General features: G+C 41.7%; 1 protein-coding gene and 1 long non-coding RNA gene across 4 annotated transcripts in view; one reads left to right on the forward strand and one right to left on the reverse strand.

Moving 5' to 3' along the window:
* DYNC1I1 (dynein cytoplasmic 1 intermediate chain 1) overlaps nucleotides 1-19,311 on the forward strand; it is a 189,191-nt gene that overhangs the window by 159,449 nt on the left and 10,431 nt on the right. For all 3 annotated transcript variants that reach the window (XM_034061953.1, XM_034061959.1, XM_034061957.1), the window contains 2 exons: nucleotides 3,436-3,576; nucleotides 9,832-9,957. In XM_034061953.1, the coding sequence (XP_033917844.1) occupies nucleotides 3,436-3,576; nucleotides 9,832-9,957 (267 nt within the window). The remainder of the gene's footprint in view (nucleotides 1-3,435; nucleotides 3,577-9,831; nucleotides 9,958-19,311) is intronic.
* LOC115947133 (uncharacterized) lies at nucleotides 4,510-17,328 on the reverse strand. Its single transcript, XR_004081090.2, has 3 exons — nucleotides 16,984-17,328; nucleotides 13,548-13,659; nucleotides 4,510-4,861 (listed from the first exon to the last, which is right to left on the reverse strand). It is a non-coding gene; the product is annotated as an uncharacterized lncRNA (long non-coding RNA).

Raw genomic sequence — 19,311 nt, forward strand, 5'->3', positions numbered from 1 at the left:
TTAAACAATGCCTTGTATACAAACACTGAGGATGAACAATAGATTTTGAAGACATGCTTAAATAAATGAGACAAAACCACGTGTCTTGGAATTGGCTTTTTCCACTAAATGCTCAAATTCTGTCCTGTTGAAATCAATGACAGAACTCCATCAATTCAGCAGGGCCACGTTTTCACCCCAATTTATTTTTTCACCCCATTTTATTTTCAGTAATAAGTAGATTTGGCCCAAGTTTGTCTGAAGATACTGCTTTAAACTATTTTTTCAGTTCTATTGAATAACAGTATGGGCTGATATTTAAGAATGAAAGCTCATCAAGTTTAAATTTCAGTTGTTTTATAATAATAGCCATATGTTGGTTATAGGTTGTGTAAGTCTGAAGTTTTGGTAATTTAAAACTGCTTTAAAGTGACCTTTACAGGGTTCCACATTTCAACATTTTCTAAAAGTGGGTGGTATTGGTCCTTACTCATAAATCCTTACATTAAAAGAATCTGTAGGCCCAGGTCCTTGGTTAACAGGCTTACAGTAAATAAGTCCTGCAAACATTTATATACACACTTAACCTTACAAATACAGCAATGAAATTAACATAACTGCACTCAGTGGGGAAAATCATACCAGGATGAAATATCAGCTTTTACGAAAGGGCCACTTGCTCTGACTATTAAGACAGGATGCTAAGCAACATGGACCTCCAGCCCGACCTGATGCAGTTGTTAGGCTCTTCCCTAGTTAAACAGTGCAAGACAACAAGACACAGTATGGGAAATACTTTTGTTTTCTCCACTGGGGCTAGTCAGGCTGGGAGGACAGAGATACTGGGGGCAATATGAAGGCTGTAGCTCAGCTCCACTACCACCGCCTGGTTTTCCCAACTGCACAGCAGTTGATCTTGCCTTTTGGTTGGGCTGCTGACATGGCTGCAGTTTCTCACTTCCTTTTCACTCCTTCCAGTGCTCCACTCCCTGTTCATTGACATTCATTTGTGTGTCATTCCTTACATGTTGGAGATCTTTCTCAAGACTTGTTATTCCTGTTGTCCAGATTTTCCCTCTGACTTTGGATCTAACTGAATATTTCCACTGTTACGGTAAAGGCAATATATGCTGCATATGCTTTTCATTTCAAATTCCAGCACTCCAAACAGGGAAACTGAGGCACATCAGCTAAAGCTATTTGCCAGAGACTATACAGCATGTAAACAGCAAGATACAGACTAGACTCAAAACTCCTGGCCCTTCCTTCTAACGCCTTGGTCTATAGGCATGAATTGGAAGATAGATAAACTGGTAGAACTAAAAAGAGCATTAAAAAACTGTCACACTCTAAGAATTTGTTGACAAAAAGAAAATGCTGATTGAAATACGCCCTGAATTGACTGATACCTTAATAGTCCTCTTCTGTGGAATTTTATTACTTCTCCTGTGACATTAAATGTTAAAGTGCTACATGTGCAGTACATTTGCCAGGAATAAGAAAAATACCAGCCACCTAGCAGTTGACCAGATTTCCTTTCCCTTCAACAATACTATTGTGTTCAAAGCCCATTTTTCTTGCATTTAGATGGTTGATGTATTTGAAACTAAATTAGATGTTTCCAGTGAAAATACAAAATACAGCAGGTAGACATTGTGGATCTACATGGCCTACTCTAAATACTATTTCCCAGCTCACAGCTGTAGATTCACTTTGATATTTCCTCTAGAAATAAGCTGTCTTCATTTGGCCCTCAACCCCTCAAAATGCTTTAGCACAAGCATGTAAGTAATTCCGTTAACACATGTAAGTAATTTCACTGGTACTGATAATGTATGAAGGAGATATATATGTGTTTGGAGAACAAGACCTTCTTTAGGTAAGAAAATATTCTTGTAATTTTTTTCCTTTTCTTTTTGCAAGACTCCAGCTTTGGAAAAGCAATAAAAATGTTGTATAAATTTGAGGTACTAAAGCCTAGGCTCTAATTTCATTTTATTTCCACACAAAACGAGTATGTTTACTAATCTTATGAAATGCACAAAAACATTAGGTCGCTCGTGGAAATCTGGGCCCTGATCCTGTAATCATTCCAAGTGTCTTTCATGAATTTAAGCAGAGTTAAAACTAACCTATAGAATCAATCCCTTTGTATTTCCAGTATTTTTTTAAAAAAACAAACTCATGTAATTACATCTCATATTTTTTTAACACCTGTGATGAACAGAAGTATTTCTGAATTCTTTACCATACAGTACTGCAATAGCAACATGCCATGTGAATACTCACAAGCGCAACAGTATAGAGATCTGTGTGCTTCCAGCCCCACACCCAAAGAAGCACCATGTAGCACAGGAGGACCAGAACCAAAACTGGCAGGGACCCAGCTGCACATAGAGATTAAACCGCCTGCTTCATGGTTCCAAAGTAATAAAACACTAAATGAAATTGATATAATATTACAATCAGCCGCTTTGCTGTTCGGAAAATATCACAGGGCTATGTACTGCGTTGTTCACGAGATGGTTTCCTTTGTAAAGGGGACTGGGGTGTGTTCTAGAGGGATGTGACCCAGACACCCTATGGATGAGGTTCAGACATTGACCGAGGCACCCCGTGTGACACCTCATTTCCCGCAGAAGTGTTCGTGAGCAGCAGGGGGGCCGCCGCAGGCAGCTGGCAGGGGAGGGAGGGAGACCCTCAGAGCAGTCCCATTGTTGAGATTCCTGTCACCAGCCATGAGAATACTTAATTTCTTTCATCTCTGGAGTTTTCATTATCATTCAAATTTCATTTTCCATTAATTGATCGGGGATTAGCGGAGCCATTATGCAAAAATTAGACAAGCCAGATGCGATGAATAATTCATGACGGACAATTACACTTTATTCCTGGTGCACTTCCTAACTTCCCCCTCGACTTCCCGCCTGCCGCAGACGGCAGCCTTCCCTCCCGGCCCACCCGGCTCTCGGGGCGGCGGGTGCGGTGCGTGCGCTCGCCCCGCCTGCCGCTAGGTGGCAGGCGCCACCCGCGGTGCGCGGAGGAGCGCGGAGGGTGCCGCGCGGCTCCGCGCCGATCTCACCATCCTTATTATCGGGTGCGACCGCAAACGTGGTTGGCTCGGGCGGGCGCGACGATGCCTGCCCGATGCCTGCCCGGTGCCTGCCCACCGCCTCCCGCACCCCCCGCCGGGGTGCCGGCCGGGAGCGGGAGAGGCCGCGGGCGCTCCCCCCGCCCCGTCACCCGCGCGTCCCGCACCCCTCACGCCGGGCATCTCATTTATCCCACCGGACAGTTGTTGCCCCATTAAAGCGCAGTCCCACCCTTCGCGAGGACCTTTCATCTGGGGAAGTTTTATGACAGTTTGTAAATGTGCAAAGTTTTTAATTAGACTCGCCAGACAGCCCCAGGCAGCACTAGCGCCACGAAGTCTTCATGCTGCTCTCTGCTTTACAGCACAACAAGCCGCTCTACTCCTTTGAAGACAATGCCGACTATGTCTACGATGTCATGTGGTCGCCAGTGCATCCCGCTCTCTTCGCCTGTGTGGACGGGATGGGGCGCCTGGATCTGTGGAACCTGAATAACGACACCGAGGTGAGGCGGCGCGGCGGCTCGACGGCGGCCTGCGCTGGGAACGCGAGGGCGGGCGGACGGGCGGGCGGCGGGGCGCCGTGCGGGTCCTTAACCCTGTGAGAGCCGGCGGCGCGGCGCTGCCGAGCACCCCCCGTCCTCCAACGGGGGTCTGCGGGGGTGCAGGGCCCTCCCCGGGGTGCGGGGAGCCCGGCGTCGGCCGCCGCCCAAGCCCTGGGGGTGCGTGGGGCGGGCGGGTCCCGCTGCTGGGGGCTCCTGACCGCCCTCCTCCCCGCCCGCCTCCCTCCCCTGCGGCGGGGCTGCTGCTCTCGGGTACCTGCCACGGGTGGGTAGGGCCCGCTGCAGCACCCCGGCGGGAAGCCAACGCAAATACGTAGCCGCGGTGCCGGCTCGGGAAGGAGACTCCTTCCCATCAATGTTATTTTAAGGTGCGCTCCGAAACCGCTCCCGTTCCATAGTGTTTTTATCATCCCCGCCCCCGTTTCTGGCACACAGAAACAGCAGCATGCCCTCACTGAGGTGGTCACAACTTGGGCACGGGGGCCACAGGCCTGTCGGGCAGCTCTTTGCTTGCCTTCCCCGGTACGGAGGTGCTTCGTGTTCGGGTGGGAGTCCTCACTTCCCTTCTTGCTTCTGCACCGCTCCACATCCTCTGGAGATGATAACTTGCCAGCCCGGTACTAGTGCCACCAGCGTGCTGGAAACCCTGCGTGCCACTGTGCCTGCCCTCACCTCACTGAGCTGCTGGGTATCCAGCTTCAGTCTTCGAAGCACAAGGCATCTGTGTCACATGGTATTTGTGGTTTTATACCTCACCTTTTTTTCTTTTTTAAATATTTGCTGTGAAACTTAAGGGAACAAATCCAAATGAAAAGTAACTACTTTTCCTTACATTGCTATTAAGTAAACATTGCGGACCACTGGGGAGGAAGCATTGCAACTTTGTATTTTGCTGACAAGAAAGGATTAATCAAAGACCTTTCTGCAAAGATCGAGAGTTGTAAATATTTTTTTAAAAGTCATTTTCTAAACATGCCAAAAACCCCTTTTTCCTCTTACTATATTTTTAAAAATGCTGCAGACTGTTGCTGGTACTGGGGTTTTTCTGGATTTGAGTTTCCTCCTAAAATGGTTTTGAGCAAACCTGTCAGGTCACTTGAGGTCAGTTGCAGATGGCCAACAACCAGTATTCAGCACGAAGGAATCACAATGAGTCGACAACATCTTCTTCACAACTGACATCTTGCATATTTTTACTTAATTCCATGTGAAATTAAGAACAAACAGACTGTAAAACAAAAGGTCACATATTAACTCATGGTTTATTTTTATTTCCAAAAAAGAAGACCAAAGAGAAGCAGCAGGATTTCCCCCATGTACCCTATTTATTTACTTTTTTCTTAGGACTAGTTGACCATTAATACCCCTTTCCCATAAACATGCTGTACATTTCAGACAGAGTAAAATACAGGAACAGTTTATGGCTTCTAGTGAGTGGTGCTTGCCATAAATAAGCATGGACAGGTAAGAGGAACCAGCACCGGGCACTGCATTGTCAAGGGGAGTAGCAAGGCCTTTTGAAGTGCTCTGAGCAGGAAGTAGTGCAGCCTTTTTAATTAGAGCACATACAGCTGGAGGATATACAGGAGGAGTCTTCTCGGAATTTATTTTGGGAAGGGAGGGACATATCCTTCAGGTGTTCTCATTAATGCAGGCTTAAACACAGAGCATAAAACCCAGCATTTTAAGAAGAAAAAAAAATAACCCTTTCCCCCCTAATTTTAGGGCTGAAATCCTGCTCTGTTTGAAATCAACTGATGTTTTGCCATTTGACTCAATGAGACCATAATTTGTTTCCAAAAAATTAGTATGGACCGCTTGATCCCATTCCCATCAATAATAAGGCTGTACATGGAAAACTGCTGATATATTTTCAGCGTGTTTACATATAAATACAAAGGAACATCAGAAAAAAAATAATTTCAAGCTCAATCCTGCTTTTCTTCTGTGTGCAAGGCCACCCCTGACTTCACAAATGATTTCCATTCTGAGAAGTCAAAATCAGTTCTCATGTAAGGATCAGACTGGAATTATTCCCGAGCTTTGTATTTTTATGCAAATCAAATTTGGGTCTCTGGAGGCAGAAATACCATTTGGTTTCCTTACTGAGCACTGAGGAAACAAATTAAAAAATCTCGATAAGTGATAAACCATCAGATTCTGGATAGATGTGAGGTTTTGGTATGCACGAACAGCAGCAAAAGTACCTCTGAAAGAGAACTGTGAGCACTTCTTTTAAACTGAAAGTGATTGTCTGTTTGCTGTTACCCTCTATCTGGTAGCTCATAATTAGTTTATAATTTCCAAGATTCCTGCCATCGATTACACCGCTGTAGTCGTCACTGCCGTTTGCTCAGAAAAGTCCTTGTCAGCACTTTTGCCTTTGTAATAAGGAATCTCGAAGCACCTATTTTTTAGAACTTTATTACTTTCAGATGTCAGATACATGATGTCAAAGTATTTGTGAAGACGGCAGAAAGTGACAGGTATATTAATGTGTTGAACTGCTAGCTATTGATAAAAATCTCTGTGTAAGAGGTAGATATGATTGTTATTAATGAGGGCTGGTTTTGTTTAATTTGGGAAATAAGCCACATTATTATTTAGGTATTTTGTGAAGCCAATTAGGAAAATACCTGGATTGAGTTACAGTATTCTATCTTTAAATTTCTGAACTCTAACACAGTTTCCACTAGTGTTGCTCCCCGTATTTATTAAAGACATTTCTTCTGAGAGCTAGATGCTTTCTGATCAAAATAACTAAGATCATTTGACCACCACAGATTTAACCAATCTAAATATTCTCAAAATCTCACTGTAAAGTAACAAGGGTATTTGTGTGCTTCATGTTGATCTGTGGATACCAGAAATTGTTCTTGTAAGAATAATGAAAGTCATCACATTTTATTTTACATTTGATAAATGAATAAAAAAAAAACCTGTTTTTAAAAAGAAAAGAAAAAAATCCTATCCACTCCTTCATTCTTTTGCAAACTGATTATTATTTTTTAGGGATTAATACAGTGGGGTTTGAAGATAGTTTCAGATACCAAAAGCCGATTTCCTACCAACATGTCCATAACATTTCTCATCAAGATTGGAGGTCTCTAGTTTGTTGATGAATCTTACTTACCTATGGACTGATATTAAACTGACTTACAAAACTGCTTATTCCTGCTGTGTTATACCCCATTCAGATGTTTTGGGGTGTTTTTTTTTTTTTTGCATGCCGTACCTCAGCTCTGAAAGTATGAGGATGGTGTCTGTTTCTTGAAACAGCTAACAGATGTATTTGCAAGCAGGTTTTGACAGTACATAAGCAATAAAAGTAGAAAAATAAAAAGTGTATTCTAACCATGCAGGTTTTTCTGACTGCACCTTTCTTAATCTGTTACCTGCTAAAATCTCATTTTAAATCTTGAAAAATCTGACAAGCACCGACCTCAGAGAATTTATATAGTATTTCAAATGTGATTTTAAAAACATAATGCTACCATTATAAAATAAACTCTTATCTTTGAAATCTAAAATAAGCATGTGTAATTTAACCTATCACTACTGAGAGCAGACAAATCTATTTTAAAATACTATAGTTTGACTATACTTCTCTCCATATCACCAGAGAAAAGTTTTTTTATTTAGATTTTTAAGGACTGTTTCATTATTGCATTTTATTATGTTAGATAGCTTTGTGGAATAGTAGCAGGATTTTACAAAACCATCGGGTTTTGAAATAAAGCATGGGTTGTGCCGTGTGTGGCATGCACACTGCTTGCTTTTATGTGAAACACTGGAAGAATGCTGTATTAACAAAAAAAGCAGCTCTAGAGTTATGTATTTCAGCCCTCTGAAAGACATAGTGAAAATTCAGTGCCATAAATATACGTTGTGTATATTTGTATATGAAACAAATATCTTTGATCTACATTTTTCTGAGAAACATAGCTGGTTAGTGGATTAGTTCTTTAAAATGTGGCATTTAGTTGTTCTTTGAAGAAACCCATTTCCAAATGGTATGAAATTAGTTTTGCCTGGAATTAAGATAATTTTTTGTTTTCCTTTTTTTAATTTTTTTCTCTCCTTTCTTTTTCTTTTTTTTTTTTAGAAATCAGTGATCACAGGAGCAAAACTTGTTTGTTTTCTACTGTGATTTTATCATGGATCAATGAACCTATGTCAGAATTAGGCCTTTAACTCTTGCCCAGCCAAGCAGTAACAGGCTTGGGTCTAAGAGTTACAGTATGCCAGCTTTTTTGGATAACACTGCCTTGGACAGGACCTAGGCCTTGAGTCCAGTAACTTATTTGCATTTGAATGATTTCTTAAAGGAGGAGGGAGGATGGTATCTCCTTTGTGACTGTTATCCAGCATTATTTCTACATCATTCTGCAAACAAAATCCTCTTGTGTTTCACATGCTGGGCTCAGGACACTACCATGAAGTCCTTTGTGGAGGTGACACTTTAGCTTTGCAGGCTTATGCTAGAGGTGCCAATTTGGTTTTGCAGCCTTGTGTCAGGGTCAGTGAGGAGGATCAGGGAGTCTCCATGGGGAGAGAGGCAAGGCAAGCAGGCCTGCTTCCCCATCCTGGTCCTGCTGCTGACATGGCTGTGCACATGCTGCAGCCATAACAGGGGTCTTGGGAGGTCTGCAAAGGTTCAGCTTCCCACTGTCCCTCATCTTATGGGACACAATGAAGGTGTTAGAGCAGAGGAGGAGATTGGCATGGGAGATATACAGTGTTTTAAAGTTATTTTTCTCCTGTATCTTCTGACCGATCTTGCAATTACAGTATAAATCTGCAGCTGGAAAACTGAGATGAAGTCAGCAAAATACTGGTTTTGTTAGTTTGTCAGTTTGTCCATGTTCAGACCAGGCTTTAATACCACCTTCAAAATGCCTTCTTCCTGCTTCTGTGATATTGTGCCCACAGCGAGGACAGGAGTACCTGTCACTCCCTCAGAGGCAGTGACCCTAGTTCCTGTCCAGCTAACTCTTCTTGCCAGAACTGCTCTCCAATTCAATGTCCATTTATAGATCCTGGGACACCCCCTTGTCCCCATCACACCCGGTGACTGAGACCTGTTCCCGCAGATGGATCTGGTGGAGGAGCTGTTTTTGCACCTATCCTGTCCCATTTGCCCTGACGTAGAAAGCATTAGCGCTAAAAAGTATTAAAGCCAAAAAAAGCCTTTTCTGGAAGACCTTCATGCCAAGCTACAGGCTCCTTGCTCAGGCAGGTTCTCCTATTAAAGGCGGCAGGGTGGAGCACCAGCAGACTTGCAGGTTGCCATCCCTGGTCTTGTGAGGTGACCTAAATCAGCTGAGTGATCTACCTATGTGGGACAAACACCCACACAGTTCCTTCCTCCTGCAGCATCTTTTGATGCCCTCATTCCAGCGTAGATTACAAATACTTCTCCTAAGATCGTGTTCATTGCTTTATTCGTCCCACACATTAACCAGAATCTTCATGTATTTTGTGGATCACCTGTTAAGTTGGTTGACTTGGAGCAGGGAGGGGGTTTGGAAATTAGACAGCATCCAGCTGTATTTAAAACAGAAGAAGTCTCCTGGGGATGTAAAAGAGAATTGTGGGAACATGCTGTAGGAGTTCCTAAATGTCAGTTCAGCTCTTCTCACTGCTGCAGTGTCCTCACTCTGAAGTGATTACCTCAGGACTTTTCTGACATAGTACCTAAGTTTCAGCCTCTGCATCTAGCCACAGAGGTGAGTATGGATTTAAAGGCTGTGTCAGCATGAATACAAGGATGTGTCTGCTGACCATCAGGTTATCTGGGCCCAAGTCAGAGGCCAGAAGGCAGGGCAGGACTGAAGCCAAAGCCTACCCTCAATTGGTTCTTGGTCATAAGTCTGTGACTTTTGAGAAAGAAGGAGTGTGGTTTCACATGGCACTGAGGTTAAAGGGAAAAATCTGTTTCATTTACTGCCCATTAGTGCAGAAAAGTCTTCCCTGCTCATTCCAAGCAATCTCTTATTCTTTCCTCTTTTTAGCACATGTGATTGAAGAAACAATGAACCCTTTTTTTTTCCTCCCCCTACCATGAGGGTTGTATGTTACTTCCAGCAATGCCAAGGGACTTATGACTCACCCAGCTACACAGGACATTCAGAACTGACCCCCGCGTTCGCAGGCAGTGTGATTGTATTGTCCTTCCTGTTCCTATTGTTTCAACAGGTTCCCACAGCCAGTGTCACCATAGAAGGAGCTTCTGCCCTCAACCGTGTCCGCTGGGCCCAGGCTGGGAAGGAGGTAGCTGTTGGTGATTCAGAAGGCCGCATATGGATCTATGATGTTGGAGAGGTATTATTATTGATTTGGGGTTTTCTTAAAGCTTGGCTTCTGGAGAATGCTACATCCAAGTTTGGAAAAAGATCATGTATTTTTACACATTAATAGGACCTGGCTTATTCCAAAGAATAAGCCAGGAAGTGAGAGGTGTCATTGTGGATGATGGTAAGTGCATGTGTGATAAAGAGTATGTAGGTGCTGAGAAATAGCAGGGTGCATATTCTGTGTCTAAGGCTGCTCTGAATTCACCCTGCTACATCTTATAAAAACCATTCAAACTGCAGTGTGTTTGGCACTGATGGAATCTACTTCTTTGTTGATGAATATGGTATAAAGTGTTCTGTCGGTATTACAATCCCTTGGAACAGTTAAGGGTGAATCTCTGAGCAATCAGCTTTTATGTAGAGAATTTGTTTTCCATCATTATCTGTGATAGGATACTGAGATATACATCTCTACACAGTAGGGAAACATTATAGAATACATACAGAATTATCTGTAACTCCCATAAAGTGATTTTATGGCCCATAGCAAAATTGCTTGTGCATGACTCATGTTTTTGGATTGCATTCACTTGTGCAGGAGTTGCCTTTCCTCACAAATGTTTGCTGAAACTTCTTGCCGTATTGTTAACATAATCTCTAAATTCTCTAAGGTTACCACATGCAGATTCCCACTATGACACTGGCAGGTCAGGCTGTTTTTACTTATTTTTCATTTTTGCATGCCAGTTCCGAAAAGGTGGTTTTTCTGTCTTACAAATAATGCAACAAGCTGTGGAAATGTCTTTGATGACAGCACAGTCTGATCTTGTCTGGGAGTCTAGACAGGCTGTAGAATTGACTCTTTTTGCATATCATGCACCAAATCATTCTTAGGATTGTTTATCCCTGCAAGCTCACCCAGAAGACATAGATTTAGTGTTCTGTGCAGAAGCAGTAACGTGTAAGGTTTTGGCCTTTCCTCTGTATAATCTTCAGCTTGCAAAATGAGTCACAGTGATAGACTTGGATCAAAAAGAAAGACAGGCTTCTATTACTTGAAAAGGAAAAAAAGAGAGTCATTCAACAGTATTTATTTGTGTGAGTCCAGATCAGTGTTATATAAAGTGTTCTGCCATGGATGTTGCATGCCCTGCCCGTGCAGAGTCCCAGTGCCTCCAGCTCCAGCTCCGTACACACTTACACAGACAGATGGGTGTCCATCCACACAGTTGCTGACAGGTCACAGGCCATTGCCATTGCTCCTCCTCTTCAGTAACGAATGAAGGAGCTAATTAATTTGTTGGCTGGATCATTTTGGCAGGCTGCAGTAAATCCTATACCGAATTTAGGAGAGCTGGTCTGGGCTGCAACAGCTTCAGATGCTAGCAGGGCTGCTGTGTTGTTAGTGGCTTTTTCTGCTTTAAAAAAGAAGAGTGCTCATATATCCTCCAGCACAATTCTTCTCACTATAAAGCCTTATGTGAGATGCAGAAATACTTTGCAGCTCAAGAGCCTGGAATCGAGGGCTCGTAAAGTGAATAGCAGCCTCTTCAGTCATTAACCCTCTGTGCCTGCCCGTAAAGAACTCTCTGATGAGTTATTCCATGCTTGGCTGTCCTCAGGCATGACACATGGGGGATTCACAGCATGCCCATGCACTTTTGGAAGTGTCTTTCAGAAATGTGGCAGCCTTTAAGGCTCTCTCTTTACTTCAGTGTGCAGACACCAGACAGTTCCATGGCTTGGCTGGGGTCCTCCTTTGACTGTTCTTTTTGTATGGTTTGATTCTGGGATATGATGGAGCTGGGCTGACAGTTTAAAAGCGGCAGTCTTTCTCCCCCCGTCTGCCAGCCATCCCCAGCCAAACCCCTCACTACCCAGTTTTTGTGGTGGTAGCAGTACTTGTCACCACCCACATTGTGAGAGGGAGATAGATCAGCAGAGATGTATTGTTTTAGTCATTGTTTGGTTTTGTTTTCCTAGGGGTATTTTTCTCCATGGACTAACTCAGTGTGAGAATAGATGAGTGAGCATGTGGCTGGGGGCGAGGGGTTGGGAGCCAGGCCATAAGCGCCTGGCAGCACCTCACTTTCATATTTGACCCAGCAACAGTTGACTTTTCAGCAATAGCACTCAACCCCTCTCCTACAGCATCAACTTCTGAAAAGGTCACGTCACTGGAAGAATTCACCCCTGCCTGGCTGATAACTCAGTAGCATTCACTTGTTTGAAGGTGCATCTCTCTGATTTGGGAAGATGAGTGTGATTACTCGCATTAGAAAGTTGGCAGGACACTTTGTAAAGACCCTAAATATACTCACTGAAACCATTAATGCTCCACTTATACTGCACCCTTTTTAAAACCTTTCTTCTCTCATGACTGTTCTAAGTATCACATTAGGTCAGCTGTAAATTCATAAAACATTGGATTCATCATTAAAAAATTGTGATTATATTTGTGTTATAATAAAGCACAGTGTCTCTGAATTTCACACTGCTGTATAGGCAGTTCTTCTCACCTGTTTGAGCACAGAATTGACTCCATGAATTTTGATCAAAGCAGAAAACACCGAGTATCAAATCATTAAGGAAACAATTGAAGTAATAATGATTTTTACTTTGTTAGGTTCATCACAGTTTTATGAAACTAGACAACAGTAAAGTTTACTGCTGCTATTAACCCATGGTGTAAAAATAAAACATTTTATTGCCTAGGTAAAAACATAAGACACAAGGCCTAACCTTGCATCCTTTGTGAAGGTAAGGAGAGTGAGATCAGGTCTGGTTTTGCTTGCATAAGTATTTAGAATTTGACCCTTTTTGCTGTGTTGGCCAGTCATAGTCTTTATGACATGAGAAATGGCAGAAACATGAAGAATGTGTCAGGGTCTATAACCAAGGTGTTAAAAATAATGGTGACATTTTCAGTTAGGCTATATAATGTTATCTCCTTACAGTATGTACTTTTAGTTGTTTGATTTCAGCATCGTGTCTGAAAATAACTGAACACATTTATTTTCACAGTGAGGGGTCTATTTTCTCCTCAATGCGTGTGCTTTATGCCCATTAGCATTAATGGGAGTTATACACACACTTCCAGGGGAGAGGAGACTTAAATAGTCCGTATAGATGTGCTCTTGTGGATCAGTAACCCTTGATTTAAAGAACGTGAATTATAAAATGAGATAAAACTCCAAACAAGCACACAAAAATCTGATTGTTTGAGTGTGATGGGATCTTAAACCTATAGAACTTATCCAGAGAATAGAATGAGTCGTAAATACACTTTACTTTCTGTGAGACCTAAATATTCAAACCTTTGTTGGTCTAGTAGTTGGGATAGTGGGATAGTATGTATAACATATTTTAGCTTCTGTGGTCATATGTCTTAATTACTGGTCAGAAAGTTTTCTGTACGGTAGAAGTTGATTTTAACAGAACATGGACCACTGACTATAGATTTATTCACATGTCTGGATGATTGATAGTTAGACATAACTGCATGTCTCTTTTGTAGATATATTTTCTAGAAAGCTTGCTCCCATTGTGCATGCTTCAGTGATGTTACACAGTTGCCGCTGTCATAAATATTCTCTAACAACCACGTTTGTTGCTTACCCGGCTTATTGAGAATGCTATTTGCACCTTTGTGAAAGAAGCAGCTTCTCATCCACCTTCCATTGTTTATTTTGTTTTCCATTAATCTCTTCCAGGTCATATTCTGCTTGCACTGTGAATAAATAGATAGAAATTGTAATTCAATTATTTATTCTTTGATTGTAATAAAATGTAAAGTAAGTTTTGCAGCACAAGATTGAAGAGTTTGAAGCTGTAGTCACAAGGAGCTGATTACTCTCCGTTATTTTGTTAAACTAGTTTACAGGACAAACGATTGTATCTGTTTGTTGATCTTTCAGATGGTTGATTTTGGTCATGCTTTTAAAGGGCAACTAGAAGGACAGGTGGAACTGGAGAGAAGTATGGAATGATTGTTACCTACACCACTCAGGAAAGATGGCTCTGCCAAAGAAAGCAGTTACCTGGAATTCTTTACACAGTTGCTACCTCTTTCCATGTTTCCTTACAGTAGGATTGGAATCATATTGATCTTTTTGTGACTTTGTTATGTTTTGGAGTTAGTATCTCCTTAAGCTGTTTCACGGCTGCTGCATTAGGTTGTTTGTGTACTTCCCCATTTACTCCATGTTGGATGTTAGTCCTGTATCACATTTTCAAGTACGTGACCAGTGATGGAAGAGCTGGCAAGAGCCTGAAATATGTAGATTAAGTAGTACAGTAAGGAATATCCCACTGATGCCTATAAAATAATTACCTTGGATTTCAACAGCCTTTAACAGCTGCTCTGAGATTCTTAGGGTTATAGACAGAGAAAAATGAGTACTTGTGACCACCTCTCACATTTCAGCATAGCCACTGAGTTACTTTGTTTTCTGGGTAAAGTAGGGAAGGGTTGGTACTTGTGCTCCTATCTTCAGATCCCTGTGTTCCACTGTAGATTTCATACAGAAAATATATCCAGCATCTCTTTCATGCAGTCAAAAGCTGCTGTAAGCCAGAGAGAGAAACATGAAACTAGGTTTTGTGTCATGTAGTTATCCAGGTAGATTTTCCAGTAGGTTTACTTTTGCTATCATAAAGCTCCTGTAGAGCGTATATTCAGCTAGGAAATGTTTTTGCAACAAAAGCAGAGTTGAGACTCGCTGTAAAATACTTTACTTAAAATCTGTGTTGAGTTACAAGTATTTTTGGAACACAGATAAATGGCTCACGCACGTATCGTGAAGGCAAATTTGAGCAATAATAAGGGGCTGTACATACAACCCAGTTTTATTCAAAAGCATTCAAAGATCAAGTAGTTACAAGATACAAGTTACAAAGATACAGTAGTTACAAGAACATGCACAATCCAGGCATAAAGGATAATTAAATGGATTGTGAGGCGGTGCCTGAATTTCAGCATTGATATTTTTTGCTAGGGAGGTTGGAACACTGGCCTCAGAGAATTTTAAAAGCATGTTTTAACAAAGCAGAATCTCTTGCGTTGTTGGAAAATGTCAAGAGCTAAGGTTTTGATTTGCTTCCCCTCTGCTTCTGAAACACTGAGCAGAACAAGCTCTTCGTCCCTTGTCATTTGAATTTTGACTAATACAGCCAGTATTCACAAAGGGATTTTTGAAGTAGGTTAAATAAGAACTCCCTAATGAAAAAAATGCACTAGTTTGAAATCAGTCAATTTAATTACTGTGTTTTATGAAGGCCATTACCCATTGCTGATTACTAGGGTGATAAAATCTTTAAGCTTTGGTAGCCTCCATAGGGGGTGAGCCGATCTAAGTAGAGCAAAGTCCAGTCATTATCACCCTAAATACTTGTGTTTCTCATTACAATATTCATTACTTTAGGTTATTGTGAATGCTTTGAGGGCTTTATGTAAGCACTGGTTTATTCTTCTGTTAGAAAAACAATGTTGTTCATGTTGATAAGTTAAAATCAAGCATTTATATACTTTTATGGTTTAAAGGAAGGCTTGGCTACATATAGGCATAGAAATATATACATTTATGTCTGTGAGTACTCCTATACACTCCTATCCCTGGCTGTGTACTTGTTAGTAAGGTTGTACTAGTCTGATAAGGAATGGAAAAGGGTATGAGTTACCTTTTTCTTTCAGTCTGTTTTGGTACATAAATAAGCTGGATTGGAGGCTTGTGTTACTAATAACAATCTTTATTAGAGAAGTACATTTCAAGAGGGAAGACTGGGCCATGATCTAACTAATCTGATTTACCCAAGGCTGGTTGTTGTGGGTTGGAGCTGTTTATCTCCAGTGCCAGTCCTGGGCTTTGCACTTCCCTTTCCCTGCCACGTCTTGCATATCATGTGGCACCACTACCTCTCTGCCCTTCTCCGTCCTTCGTTGTGGCCTTTTGACTTCAAAGTAGCTTCATAAAATCAATGTTATTTAAAAAACTACTTCTAAATCATTTCCCCTCTTTTTTTTTGAAAAAAAAGAACACTTGAAGTGTATCAGAGAGAGATGTGGACCTAGGCTACTGGGAGAGAAGAGTAGCCTGTAGAAAGAGGCTGAAGAACTTGGTATGACTATCCAAGGAAGTCTGGTGGCAACATAGATGGTTCATGTATTTGCAGAAGTAGGAGTGCTTGGAGCCAGAGAGGGAAAACTAGTGGAGCTGAGGACATGCTGCCACCAGCACATGTAGCAGCAAGTCGGCCATCTATCCGAGTCAAAAATTAGAAGACTATTTTTAACTATCAGAAGGCATAAGTTACAGAACAGATAGAACAGTGGAACAAACAGCCTCTTGAAGTGGAGCCTGACAACAGGATTTTGTGATGTGCTTCTGTGTGATACAGCAATGGGTCACACCTGGCATACTCCTGCCTATGCCATGATCATAGAATCATAAAATAACAGAATCTTTTAGGTTGGAAAGGACCTAAGATTATCCAGTTCCAGCCCATGGCAGGGACACCTCATGCTAGACCAAAACTGCGTCCAACCTGTCCTTGAACACTGCCAGGGATGGAACATTCACAGCTTCCTTGGGCACCATGTTTCAGTGCCTCGCCACCCTCACAGTAAAAAACTTCTTCCTTATATCCAATCTAAACTTCCTCTGTTTAAGTTTGAACCCATTATCCCTTGTCCTGTTTCTACAGTCCCTGATGAAGAGTTCCTCTCTGGCATCCTTGTAGGCTCCCTTCAGATACTGGAAGGCTGCTGTTGTATGCTTGTTCTTGGTAACAACAGAGTTTCTTCTGTTTTTACATATATATGTATGTATGTGTGTATATATACATATATATGAACATCAAATTCCACTATAATTTTACTGCCAGAATATTACTTGTTAAAACTAAGGGAGGAAGTACCAGATTTGTAACAAAAAAAACTTTCTGTTGTTGATAGACAGTGGAATTAAATGGGAATTAGTGAAAACAGACAGAAAGCAAGGTAGAGAGGGTGGGTTAAATAGTCATCATAAAAATTCAGTTGATTCTTTATCCTTACCTTCCAGTTGCTTATGGTGAAATATTTCAGTAGTTCTCCTGAGATGGCTTACTAGCTCCCCAGAGAATTTCATGGGGTAAAACGACATGAGCTTCCAATATGATACAAATATCTTTTATGAGGATTCCTCATCTCCTCCTCACATGAAATAAAAAGCTGAAGAAAGCCGGTCAACCAACCAACAAAAATCTGGCTCCAGTCCTTTTTTATTCATTTACACACTACTTTTAAAGCGAATGTATGTTTCCTTTTCCCTTGCGAAGGCCTGGATCCTCCCCCTGCGGAGAGGATCAGAGAGAACAAGCCACATGTGACAGGAGTTAATCATGTAGCTTAATGCACTATTAGAAGGCACTCAGATAACAAAGTGATGAGAGTGGCAGAAGAGAAGCTGTAAGAGATCATTCCCTTTCTACATAGTAAAGCGTGCAGGAGGGGGAGGAGGGAGAGCTGTCTGTGACAATCTTCCTGCACTTTTTTTCCTGCTGGGCTGGGCAACATGGTAAAGGGCAAGAAAGGAGAAAGGCAGGCTCCAGATAGGACATACTTGTCCATCCACTTTGTGTTTAGCACATCAGCACTACCAATGGCTTCATTACCAGCTTGTCGGTTACTGCTTCTCCTGCAAACCTTTCAAGAGTTTTAGTGGAAAAGGTAATCTGAGTCCAGGCTTTCCGTGGAAGTTGAAGGTGAGGCAGCAGAAGCTGAGCGAGTGTTTTAGCTAGTCTTCCCCATTCTGGCCCTGCAACCTGGAACACCAGTGAGAGACAAAACTGAAGTCAATGCATGTAATAAAGTCCCAGAGTATGTCAATGTATGTATAAAAGTCCCAGACTAACACTAGTTAAGCTTGTTGGGTGGTATTTTCTCTGATAGTTTTTATCCCAAAAAGATACACAAAAAGATGTGTTACTGAAAAATGTTCATTGCTTTTAAATACAGAAAGTATGGAAGGAAAAAAAGTACCAAATGCAAAATTCAGTTTAACCTTAGTCTGTGTGCAGCAGTTTGCAAATTCCATTGAAATTCATGTGTTATCATTGTGGTGTTACAGATGCTTTGTATAATTAATTTTCTTCATGACGCTTCTGTGGTTTCAACCTGCCACATTCAGTAGCAGTTTTCATGTTGAGAATCCTGAACTATGTTTTCAGTCTTTTTTTATGGTTTGCAAAGTGGTCTGTATTTGAACACAAGAAAAAATATCTAATTTATTTAATTTGACTTGGAAAGTAACAGTTGAACCTAAAAGATCAATTGAGGAGAACTCTGGGCCTTAATACATCCTGTTAAGCAGCTAAAATTCCATCTTCAGTGTTTAATTTAAATGTGAAAGGTAATCCTTCAGTGTATAGAGCAAGGGAAAAGACCATGTCTGTAATTTAAAAAGACAACAGCCAAGCTGCTGTTCCATGGATGAGCTTTTGCAGGTAATGGAATGTGTGCAAAATCTCAGGAAAGGCAGCAACTGTCCCGCAAACCAAAATCTTTGAGCAGTTCATATGCTACTTTTGGTCAGTGTCCACTTGCCAGCTGGAAGCCGGAAAGCTGTGACAAAAGTCCTGTACAGTTCTTGTTCTGCCACGTTTCTGGGCATGAATCACAGCGTGGACATGACTGACTTGGTTTGGAAACGAAGCAGTCTGAGCTGAAGACACCATGATTTATTTCTTCCCTGAGGCAACAATCCTTCACTCAGCTGGACTTTCAGGGAAGCACCTTTGCCAGTGTCAGAGGCTGAATATCTGCTATTTCAAGTGGAAGTGGTGGGACAGTTCTTCCAGTCCATGTAGCTGTCAGTAAAAAAAGAAAGAAAACGTAGATATGGGCAGGAACACTAGGTTAAAGGCTCCTTACCTTCTAGTTTTGTTCCATTTGGTATATTTAGGCTTTCTAGTTCAATGGTGAGAGCTGATAACATAATTTAGTAGAGGAAGAATTCTCCTGATCCCTTACCTCCACGTGTTAAATGTCCTGAAACTCGTGCAAAAAAAAAATCCAGGAGTTTTCAATGACCTTGAGAAATGGCAATCAAAGCAGGACTGAGCAGGACTGAGATCCTCATGGGAGACAAATAGCAGGCAGAATGCATCAATGTTTGTCTTAACCCATAAACTGATGGCATTGCAGAAGCGGTGGGAAGTTAGGAGCCGCAAGATGCCGCATAGGGCACCACCTTTTTTGAAACAAAATTGTGAGCTTTTCTGAAGCTCAAGGGGATATGTAGGAGAGGATCCCCATAACATGGCTTGTGAAAAGCATTCTGGTGTGCTTAAAGCACAGGATAGAAGATTAAAGCTTAACATTTGTAATTTAAAAATAAGAGAT

This window comes from Melopsittacus undulatus, chromosome 1, assembly GCF_012275295.1.
Source record: "Melopsittacus undulatus isolate bMelUnd1 chromosome 1, bMelUnd1.mat.Z, whole genome shotgun sequence".
Taxonomy (NCBI): Eukaryota; Metazoa; Chordata; class Aves; order Psittaciformes; family Psittaculidae; genus Melopsittacus; species Melopsittacus undulatus.